Source organism: Mytilus trossulus, chromosome 10 (assembly GCF_036588685.1).
Source record: "Mytilus trossulus isolate FHL-02 chromosome 10, PNRI_Mtr1.1.1.hap1, whole genome shotgun sequence".
Taxonomy (NCBI): Eukaryota; Metazoa; Mollusca; class Bivalvia; order Mytilida; family Mytilidae; genus Mytilus; species Mytilus trossulus.
Window position 1 is genome coordinate 48,562,869 of NC_086382.1, and position 12,213 is coordinate 48,575,081.

At 30.5% G+C, this 12,213-nt stretch overlaps 1 protein-coding gene across 1 annotated transcript; it reads right to left on the bottom strand.

Annotated features, from left to right (window-relative positions):
• Positions 1-565: 565 nt before the first annotated feature.
• LOC134686299 (uncharacterized) lies at positions 566-2,240 on the bottom strand. The gene is made up of 3 exons (XM_063545966.1): positions 2,066-2,240; positions 1,223-1,469; positions 566-862 (listed from the first exon to the last, which is right to left on the bottom strand). The coding sequence occupies exons 1-3, from the start codon at positions 2,126-2,128 to the stop codon at positions 672-674; spliced, it is 501 nt and encodes a 166-aa protein (XP_063402036.1). The 5' UTR covers positions 2,129-2,240; the 3' UTR covers positions 566-671.
• Between the last annotated feature and the right edge of the window lie 9,973 nt (positions 2,241-12,213).

Below are 12,213 nucleotides of genomic sequence, written 5' to 3' on the forward strand. Positions count from 1 at the left end.
TAACCTACCTACTGACTGGAAAAGTAAGGAGTTTTGTATTCAGAAGCCGGTATATATGTATAAGTTCTTTACCTCGCATTTTAATTGGTATTTTACATAAATTTGAGTGTCAATAATGTATCTTTAAAGACGAAGCGCTCGGCTTGTATACAAATTTTTGATTCCTAATTTTGTTATCCAGATACATATTTGATGAGTTTAATAATTCAAATGCATATGTAGCAAATACTTGGAATACATTATTGACATTTTATTTGAACATTTTTTTTCATAAGTTTTTTTTATATCCATCCACGTGCAGCTCCTTTCACAAAATAATTTTAAAAAAAAAGTCATTATCTCTTCAGTATAACTTAGATCGATCATTCTATCATAGGCATTTTAGGTGAAAATAGTCGCTGGTCTCGCAGTACTTTGCTTTATGTTCTTTTCAATATGTTTTATTGCTATGTCGATGCTGATCAATGCGGATAGAATGCTTTGAGTAACAAAGCACACACACTGAGGACTAGCAGTTTCACTCAATCATTTGAAGCATCAGTATGTCAACGTCTCAGTTTACTCCATTGCACAGTTCGACTGTCTACCTCTCCTTGATGATTGCATCCGCCCGAACTTTGAAAATAGTATTGCTTCAGATATTTCTGAACAGTTTATTGCTAAAGTTCTGATCAGCTACTGATGTCTGATTTTGACAGTTTCCAAAAACGGATATTTGTTCGCAAGATATCCTCATCACAAATGTCACTATCAGAATCCCTTATGAAAGACAAAGATGGCGGTCGAGATAATTTGGGTGATCTCGTTGATAAATCCTCTTCACTTTCAGAATATTCACTCATATCTTCAGAACAAACAGATCCTGAAATCCAAATGGAATAACATGTTAAAAAATTATTAAAAAAAATAATCTTGTTTTTAACTAAATCCAAATTTAATAGTATGCAGTCAATAAGCTACTTAATAAATATGCTTATGCAGTTTTCATATGATTTTAAGTTATAATATTTCTAAACTGAAAAGAAAATGACCATTTTGCTATTTTGATAGAAATAATAAGATGAAGATCAATCAAGGTAGATGTAAATTCAACTTTCCTGATGATGTTACAACTACACGAATTGATAAACATTAAACATGATGAATGCAACGCAGGTCTTCAACATACGATAGATACATTGTATATATACAAAATGTTAGGTTTATTTGAATATATAATTACCTTCTAAACTTGATGATGAGCCCATTGTATCTTCGAACATAGGAGCACTTAGTCTTCGTGTAAATGTTTTTTGTTCTATTTTATTGGTAGAATTTGGAAGCATATAACTACTCATGCACCTTCTTTGGTGACCAGAAAAAGTTCTAGGTTGTCGCGTGTGTCCTTGCCTTTTAGATAATGTTTGTATGGTATCATTTATATTAAGAAGTTGCGTCATCAATTTAACATCTTGGCTTCTTAAATCAAGCTGAAAAATAACGTAATAATTATTAAATTATATAAAACAAAATGTATTATAAAACAATAAGTGTTTTATATATAAGTAGAACAAATATAAATGAGGGTTTGTTTATTAAAGTTTACGTATGAAACAAATAGTATATAGTGTATATTAAATATCTGTCTATGGTAAACATGTAGGATAGAGAGTTGTTTCATTAGCACTCATACCAAATCTTCTAATAATAACTATGTGACAGTAGAAAAAGCTCCGGAATCGGAGTATTTCTCCGAGTCTAAATAAAGATATTGAATAATGAATGTCACTTTTGTATATTAAATATCTGTTATGGTAAACATGCATAATAGAGAGTTGTATCATTGGCACTCATACTAAATCTTCTCATATCTATGTTACAGTAGAAAAAGCTCCCCGAAATCGGGGTATTTCTCCAGGTCTTTATTATAAAGATATTCAACAATGAACGTCTTTTTGACAAGCAAAATTTAATGATGTTTAAAATAAAATAATAAATACCTTAGAAATATTGAAAGTATACATAATCAACAATCAACAATCAAAACACAATGTCATCCATTTAAAAAGAATAATCTACAACTTACCAGTTCATTTCTTAATGTATTTAAAGCTAACGTAATTCTATCATCCACATTATTCTGTTCCATGTTTACAATATAAGTTTACACGGTAAGTGTTCTACTATTAAATGATTATGTCAGTTCATTTCATCTCTTTTATACCTTTAACCGTTAACTATTTATCGGATCAGTAATTCCCAATTTGCCACGCACCGTATAGGTTGTACGTTACCACCTCAGAATCTGTCAAGTACTTTGCACTTGAAGGTGACATAATTGTATTAGGATGTAGTATTCGGTTATTGTAGAGATCACGGTATGTTAAGGACTTTATATCTTATTATACGGAAATTATCATTTAAACTAATAAAAATATTCTTTATGAAAACAACATCTAGACAGTACATGTTGATTATATTTATTATGTCCTTATTGGAAAAGTCGACAACGTTTTAATACAATTCAATAAAATATAAAAAATGTTAATCCTATTAGCTTGACACTGTACCGAGCATGTTAGCCTGTAAAATGACCTTAAATTAATTTTCTAATATACGGTCTGATTTGAGTTTCTCTTTAACAATTAGTTGACAAAAATAATGCTTCTTCGTTATAATATTGTATGAATATTTTTCTCCATGTTGATGTTCGCTGTGACTTTGAGATGCAGAAGAACAGCAGCACAATCCCTGGTCGGTTGCTATTTGTGTATAATTGCTGTACATGTACTGATTTCCTGTATCCTTTATTTTTCCATTATATTAGGTATATCCAAAATCAATGTATAATTTAAACGAATTTTGAATACACATACAAGTACGATTTTCGCACGGACAATTTATTTACCTTGATAATGCCCCAGGAATAGCAATGACCATGTTTTTGAAAACTTATTTTTAGTTTTGATTTTACTTTTTATTTTCTTCTTTATCCAAAATATTATTAGGTCGAAACATTTGGGCTTTCTGTACTATTTTTTCTCTCTTTTTCTTTTATAAAGTGATTTCCTAATGTATCAAATAACTTATCACGCTAAACAGCACATGGAAAATGGTCAGACATAGACTAATTTTCTAACTGACGTTGTGTCGTTGTTCTCCTCTTATATTTAATGCGTTTCCCTCGGTTTTGGTTTGTTACCCCGATTTTGTTTTTTGTCCATGGATTTATGTGCTTTGAACAGCGGTATACTACTGTTGCCTTTATTTGACATTTATTGTTAACTTTTCCATTTTTATATATTCATTTCTATTATATTTAGATCTAAATATGTAATGCCTACTTATTTTTTGGTTTGTTGTTTTTCTTTTCTTTGCTTTTGTGTGTGTGTGTGTTTAATTTTCTTTTCTTCAAAACTTATCCATGAAACTTTTTTTAATAAAGACATATTAATAATTACTTTATGGGTATACGGTTATACATTTAAAATAATATTTAACTTAATTTACTTAATATAAAGAACTCACTAGTGCTAAGTACTTATCTATTAAATTCGTCGAACTCTTATTAATGGTCTTTTTTTCTTATGACAAATTTAAAAAAAAACATGGATTATATGAAATCCTCGAATTGGTAAGTCTATGTATATAAACACATGCACGTGCATGTGCTTCACCGCCTTGTATTACACTTCAATAACTTCAGTGATTAGTCTTCCCTGTAATACGTTATAGTGGTTTTCCAGGGCTTGCTTTTTATAAATGTACTGTGGTTTATAAACCAAAGGTTATTGTGGTTTTTAAAGTTGCTCTAATATACAAACAAAACTAATGACATAATTCGCGAATGTAAGTATTTTCCTTGCTTTACATGTGTGTTATGTTGTATGGATGTTTCATGTTCCCGTTCTCTCTCTCTATTTCGTTTTTTTTTCTAAGTTATTTTTTTATTTTCACCCAAGAATCCTTAATTTCTATGTTAAACAAGTTCAGTTTTAAATGATGTAACTGTGACTCTTCTTACAGCAATGTTTTATAACTTGTCAACATGAATCTTTTCTTTTTAATCATTTCAGTGCTTAATTAACAGAGACAACACAAGAATTATCGGTCGATACACCGCGGGCATTATCTACATTGGCAGATTCTCTCCCTCAATATGCGCATTTCAGGTAAAATCCGATGTTGTCGCATTTGGTCGTCACATGAACGACAAAGGAAATCGGTATTATAGTTGAGACTATAGAAATATGGTCATCCGTCACATATATTCTGATATTCTATAACGATCAGCCAAAAAGTAAAGTCAGTAACAGTTTCGCAATATGAAATAAACTGTACTACTATGATTCGTTGGTACTATAGCTTTCTTATAAACAGTAGCTCTCAAACGTGTATGAAAAACTACAATGTATTCATAGTAGGCGGATGCTCCACTCGCACTATCATTTGTCTATGTTCAGTGAACCGTAAAATTGGTATCACACCTCTAGTTTGGCATTTAGATTAGAAAGATCATATCATATATAAGGATCATTTACTCAGTTTCAAATTGATTGGACTTCAACTTAAGCAAAAACTTCCTTGACAATTAACTTCAACCTGAAGCGGGAATAACGGACGGACAGACAAATGAACAAACGTACGCACAGACCGAAACACATAATGCACATATATGGAACATACAAAACAGTTATACGTTCAGTTTTTAACTACCAATGAAATAAAAAAGTGTGTGCAAGCAGTATAGCATAATATGTATAAAAATGTGTGACACGATCTTCATTAGTTATGAGAGCCAGTAATAAGTTTAAAAGAAAGCCAGTTGGCACCATTTGAAAAGTATTGTTTTAAAAGATTTTCTTGTAAGATACTTGCAACGAGTGCAAAGATTGATGCTACCACTACATGAGGTAGATATGATTAACTTTGATTTATTTGATAGACTATCGAGTTACTCTATTGTAGGATATTTGTCTCCTCAAAAGTACTATTGGCGTCCTCATCCAAAAAGTCAATGATAATGAACACCTATGTTGTAAATAATACTTTGACAGTAAAACCACGTTTCCTACGCCAAGGATAAATAATATTTTTTATATATATAAAAATAATTATTAAGTACATTTTTTCTTCCGTGTGATATCATCTTGATTGAACTGATTTTTAAATATTCACTTATCAAACGTGTGACTCGATCTTGTTTATTATTAAGGGTCAGTAATAAGTTAAAGAGAAAGCCAGTTGGCACCATTTGAAAAGTGTTGTTTAGAAAGATTTTCTTGTGAGATACTTGAAACAAGTGCAAAGACTGACGCCACCGCTACATAAGGTAGATATGATTAACTTTGATTGAATTGATAGAATATCTCGTTACTCTATTGTACTAGGCTATTTGTCTCATCACAAGTACTGTTGGCGTCCTCATTGAAAAAAGGACATTGATAATGAACACCTATAATATAAATAATAATTCGATTGAAACTGAAACCATGTTTTCTACACCAAGGATAAATGAAATTAATATACTTATATAATATAAACAATTATCAAGTATATTTTTTCTTCCGTGTGAAACATTTTTATTTTGTTTTAACTGCTAATGAAAAATTATACTTATATAAAAGTGTGTGACACCATCTTGATAAGTTATGAGGGTCAGTAATTAGTTTAAGAGAAAACCAAATTTTTGTGAGATATTTGAAACGAGTTCAAACACTGACGCTGCCACTACAAAAGGTTAGATAGTATTAACTTTGATTAATTTTTAGAGCATCGAGTTACTATATTGTAGGTTAATTGTCTCCTTATGAGTACTATTGGCGTCCTCATCTAAACAGTCATTGATAATGAACACCTATTTTGTAGATAATACTTCGATTGAAAGTGAAACCCCATTTCCTACGCAAAGGACAAATAATGTTTAATTTAAAATATATGATGTCTGTCATAACTAATGCTTGCATGTAATAATGAACAACAACATATTATTTTACAGATAGAATTACTTTTACCTACAAAGCATGTCGTTAATGAAATGAATTGGGTGTAAATAACAAAAAAAGAAGTTGGAAATACGTAAAAAGGACCAACATTGTAGTATATACATGCCAACAATAGCTTGTCATACGTTTGGGTATTCCAAATACTGATCACTCAGAGTGATTTAGTATTAAATTTTGCATAATGTAAAAAATCTTTGTATATATTACAACCATACGTTGCATTGACCTTGAAGTTTGTTTTGTCACTTTGTTGGGTTGATGTCGTATTAAAGTATGCCGCATATCTCTTTTTAGTCGTTATATGTTTTGACGATCAATATAAGGTTTCTGAAAAACATAAACCTCTTAATATATCTTAAATTATTGTTGTTAAAATTTTTTAAATGAAGTGTAAAAAAGGTTTTTGTATAAACAATTAAGGTTTCATTTGAAGAAACATATTGTCTCACAAAAATGTCTGAGAATGTGTTTGTGTAAAATGTGGTCGTATTTAACATTTTTTTTTTACAGTTGTATGTGATTTTTTTAAAGGAAATAACATTTTATTATGTCAATAATGTATACATGTTTTTTTAAATTTAATCCTAATAAAACTGATTAAAGGATTACAAGGTTAGAGCAGGAAACCGGAAAGTGCAGTGGTTTTATGGTTTTAATATCGGCGCAGTTCGAAATACTAATTTTGCTACGTTTGAAGTGTTTTTGTTTTGTAACACAAAGTAAAGTACGAGTCAATAGAATATTACTGACAAAAGTACAACATGACAGAAAGTCATCTGTTTAAACAACACTGCTTACAGGGCTAACGTTATGTCAACAAAAACTTTCATTTAATCACACGAGATAAAAAGTTACAACATAAAGACAAGTAATCGGCAGTGTTTCCTTTTGATTGTTAACCAACTCTAAGGTGATATTTCCTCTCGCATGCTTTGCATCAAAATTAAATTTCTTTGTTGTTGTATTAATACAGCAAATGATACTTGTTATTTACTTTATTTTCACGCAAACGACAAATCGCTCATCATAATGATGTTTTCAATGACTTCCATTACCGGATTGTAGCAGTGTGTATCATGTTATATAGTGATGTCGAAGTCTGAGCAGACAACTGCTTTTTATAATTATTTAAAAACCATAAAATTTTAACATGTTAAAGTAGACGTATCAATACAAACAGTTATAAAATCTTATCTCAATTTCTTTCTCAAAATATTATCGTCATGAAATTGGTTTCAAAATACCTGACCACATCGAAATTAAAATCAAGTATGAGAGTATATTCTGAGATACAACGCAAAAAAAGATGACAAAGCTACATACGTGATTTGGATTATAACCCCGCTAAAATCTAACTAAGGAAGTCATCTATTTATAAGTCTTCATAATTTAGATTTTCAGAAAAAAAAGCCAATCAGAAAAAGAATCTCATTTGCAAATACTGTAGCGATAATTCAAATTACATTCTGACTGTTATTGCACATCAGAAAATGTTCTTATTGTAGCATACTTACTCTAATTTGTTGGACAACACTTCATTTGAAAACAGAGAAAACTAGGTTTTTAGGTTGAAAATACAAAACATAAACCACATTTTTAAAAACGGAACTTTTACTGAAGATAACATGATAGCGTTAAATCTGTAAGAAACAAAATCAAGTACATTGAAAATGAATATCTTTATTTGTAAATCCATAGTTACTTTTCGTGTGCTTAAATTATTCCTAAAAATATTGTTTTATTTAGTTGTGTTTCGTTATAAAATCGTATTATCGTATAATAGGATTTTCCTGTTCATATCACGTGTTAACCTTCGTCAGGCAAGCTTGAGACAGAACATTTAAAACGCATCAAACAAGCATTTGAAGATCAAACAAAACAAACGGACCCGAACAGAATAGCAGATACTATATGTCAACTTTGTTTGATTAGTCAGGGGCAACATGCAGTGGTTTACCGATATCAAAATCTCAGAGCCTTATATGGAGGATACAAGTCAAGAAATAAAAAACCTGAGGGAAACACAATTTTAGCAGAAATACCATCGTTTAGTTCTTTTTTTTTTTAAATAATTGTATCAATTCAATCATTCCAAAGCTAACACATCATACAAGGTGGATGGTACCCGCGGCTTATGATAATCCACAATCGGAAAACCTGACCGATCAGAAGTAAACAGTATATAACAGTGTTTATTTCACTGGGAAAAATATTAATTTATAATATTTATAGCGTATACATCTATGGATATTCCATATGTTAGTGTAAATTCACATTGCGATAAGACGTGTCACGGTACTTGTCTATCCCAAATTCATTTATTTGGTTTTGATGTTATATTTAATGCATTTCCCTCGGTTTTAGTTTGTTGCCCCGGTTTTGTTTTTAGTCCATGGATTTATGAGTTTAGAGCAGCGGTTTACTACTGTTGCCTTTATTTACCCTATGTGCTGCTGACTTTCGTGGTACATATTAATAACTGCGACATTTACGAATTAGAATTACATATACTGTGTCTATTTTGAAGAGAAAAAACACGTATGGTTTTGCTTTTCAACAATATTTTTTTGTTCTGAATACCCTTTTCGTTTTGACTAAGAAAATCAATGTTGATATATTTTATATAAGAAGTAAAAACACCAAAAAACTGAATTCGAGGAAATTCGAAACGGAAATTTCCTAATCAAATGACAAAATTAAAGGTTGAAACACATCAAACGAATGGATAAGAACTGTCATATATTCCGGACTTGGTATGTTTACCCTTTACACATTAAGCCCAATGGATCATCAAAAAACTTCCTATTTATCATTTGATATTGATACATCTTCACAGCTTAGTATTCGTTTTACGTGGATAACAAAACATGCGCGGTCGATTATGCTTATTTTATTGCCGTTATCTTATGTTTTAAAGTTTGAACTTTGTTTCATTTGAAGGATACTCACATTGCGAAAATATTAGTGCATTGGATTTAGCAACAGGTTTGTGTTTTATAGAAACAATATAGGTGTGTGAATATTTATAAAGGTGTGCAATATTTGTTACGTTTAAAACATTTAAATCAAAGATTATTGAAGTGCCACTTCGGATTTGAAAGTAATTTTGCGTGAAGACAACAAGCTCTTCCTTATACCATCTTTTGACGTCAAACCATAATTACATTTACCATTCTATTGCAGAGCAGTTAAATATTTGGTGCTTTTTTTTCCAGAAACATTCAGACCAAATTCTGAGATTATTAACACAACCGTTATATTTTGTGTAATAAAGCTGCAATTTATTAAGGGTGCATGTATGTTCCTGTACATCAATTGATCAAACCTGATCGTATATTTGCTCCAAAACACACAAAAGATTCAGCACAATGCAACAATTACCATCATTACACAAATGCGAAAAAATTAAACGAAGAATACAGACCCAAACAAAATAGCCTTATTTAGTATCAAATAAATTTTAAAGTATCTCTTAAAAAGCTGACGGTGCACAGCGGGTTCATGGCCATCTTGATGACTTTATCTTATAAAAAATGTCATGTTTATCTAACAATGTCCTTGAACATCAATTAATACCTTTTTCTGATACACAAGTAGTTCAAAGATCATATTTAACAGATATGTTGTGATAACTAGAAGATTACGTGTCAGAATGGCGCAATATATCTCTAATCCGACGGAGATTTTTGATAATCCGTATAAGTGAAATACAAATAAAAACAGCATATATAAACTAAATGTCGTTGTTATACATACTTGCCTTAAAAACATTTCGGAAGATTGGTATTTCACACTGCTGGTAAACTGCTGACCACAGGAGCAAAGTAGTCATTGTTCGGTTCTGACATCGTAAAACATTTGCCCTACACTCACCCTTGAAAAAATTATATAATAACTAAAAGACTGAGTTTGACCTCACTCAATCAGTGTGAACCTTATTTAATTTTTGATATTTTATTTAATGGTTCCGTTTGGTCATTTCCTACCAACGATTCTGTGTATTCCTACATTTCTGGTTCTTGCTTACCAATGATTGGTTATTTCAGAAAAGTGCTTCTACAAAAAGACTCTTTTTAAGTGGTATATTTCGAATATATTTCTATTTCTTTACTGCATGCATGGCATTTGAACCCGGATAGATAGTTAGTATCCTGGTATAAAAGATAATGGCCTCTCACTGCAGACCTTACATCAGTTTTCATGAACACAAAATCGTTAGAGAATCACAAGAATTTTGTTACAAAACCATAAGTTTACACGAGGGATTCATTAGAAGGCTTTTTATCAAATCTGCAATATGGCGAATGTCAATTGATCAACAAAACAAGGTATATTTGAAACCAGTTCATTGTATACAGTAGAAAAGCAAAAAGACTGCTGGCAAACTGTTATGTCTCTTTAAGGATATAATGGGTGTACTACTGAAGCATTTTGATTTTCTTTGCGTCTTTATCTTAAAAGAAATACAATTATATAGCACCTTGTGCCATTCCGATATAATGTTTGACCAAGTTGAAAAAACATAAAATCTCAATCAGATCTCAAGCAGTAACTGGGCTTATATATTTTTCCTGCAAAAATTGGATAAGGGTCTCTACTCACTTGAAATTTAAACTGATATATAAATTATGTATGTATTGATCAATTGTCAATCGGTGGATGTAGTGAACAATATATCAAATTCACATTGTACTTATTTATTTAGCTTTTATTCGGGATTGAATAGAATTTTAACGATATTCAACTAGTCAATTTCTTTGTTGTAGATTTACCATTTACAAAAAGTGAATGTCATTTCCTAAGTTTGCGTGCTACAGTGTGTTATTGTCATTTAAATGGACATCTATGAGAAAACCATGCAGATGGTGCTCCATGCAAAGTTGTTTGATTTTGATAAAACTCTGCTAACATGTTCAGATTGACCTTATATGAAAGTCATGCAAGTTTGAAGCCCTTACACTGCTGGTAACCATGGCAACGATAGGGATTTAGGGTATTTCCCAGTTTATTTATAGATGCATTTACTGAAATGCATAGATTTCATAGATTTCTCAAATAGAAATAAACACTATAATACTTCTGAGTGTTTAAATACTTTAATAGCACAGACAGGATGTGTATGAAGTATAAATCACATAATTTTATTAAACATAATGATATATATAGAAAATAAGGGCGTGGCAAAACACATAAAGTGATAAAAAATATGGCCTTTTCATCAAATCACACTAAAATAGACACTACAGCCCAAAAGTCGCTTTAATTTACCCTAAATTTCAGACATACATTGCATTTTCTTTGGTTCAAAATATTTTGAAGGGATTTTGGTTGCAAATTAATTTTATAGATTTTATTGATCATTTAGATAGCCTCCCCCCTTTTTTTGGGGTATTTTCGCAATAAATTGAGGAAAGTCTCATATTTCAATTAAACCAAGCATTCAAAAATAAATACTTGAATTATACAGATTGTACTATGCAAAATAGGTAATTCAAATAGAAAATTCAAAGTGAAATGGATTTTTGTGTCACAAACAATAGTAAGCATCAGGCTTAAAAACGGGGGGAGCTGCCAAAGACAAATTTTTTTTGGTATTTTTTTTATTCCAAATTCCTTCAGTACACTTGTCCTTATTACTTTAAAGAGTAAAATCCTTTCATTTCTTCCTAGTAATCCTATTTTGGTGATTGCAGCTTGCTAATTACTAAAGTTTTATTCTGGTTACTCAAAAATGATATGAAATTTAATGTCAAGTTCATCATATTGAAAAATCTTAAGTATTGACATTCAGAATATGTGTTCTACAGGTAAACAAAGATAAGACACTTGCAACCTTTTACTTGCATGCTGGTAACAATATAAGTCATTTTGATCATGAGTACCTGAGACAGTGATGATAAAATCTGAATTTCTATTGTACAAAGGGAGATAATCCAATAAAAATGTCGTTTTTTTAAAACCTTAAAATTGCATGTACATATTTATTTAAACTAACATATGCTTCATCAATTTAATAAAATACAAATATATCTCTATTAGGTTATCTGGTGAGAAAGTTAATATTGCAGTTGAGCATATACTATTCGTTTGCTTTTGTTGTAGTACTGTCTTAAATTCTCCTCGAAAAATGTCTAAATTCCTTTTAGCATTGATATATTTATAAATATTTCAATCTGTTTAAATGATCAGAAATGTTATTTTATTTATACCATTAGTATAATATATTTAA

Bases quoted from the DNA above. Each gene is read 5' to 3' on its own strand.
- LOC134686299 (XM_063545966.1), bottom strand. From the start codon at position 2,128: ATGGAACAGAATAATGTGGATGATAGAATTACGTTAGCTTTAAATACA. The intron at 1,470-2,065 runs GTAAGTTGTAGA...GTTATTTTTCAG, and splicing joins ATACATTAAGAAATGAACTG to CTTGATTTAAGAAGCCAAGA. The intron at 863-1,222 runs GTAATTATATAT...TTTGGATTTCAG, and splicing joins CTCATCATCAAGTTTAGAAG to GATCTGTTTGTTCTGAAGAT.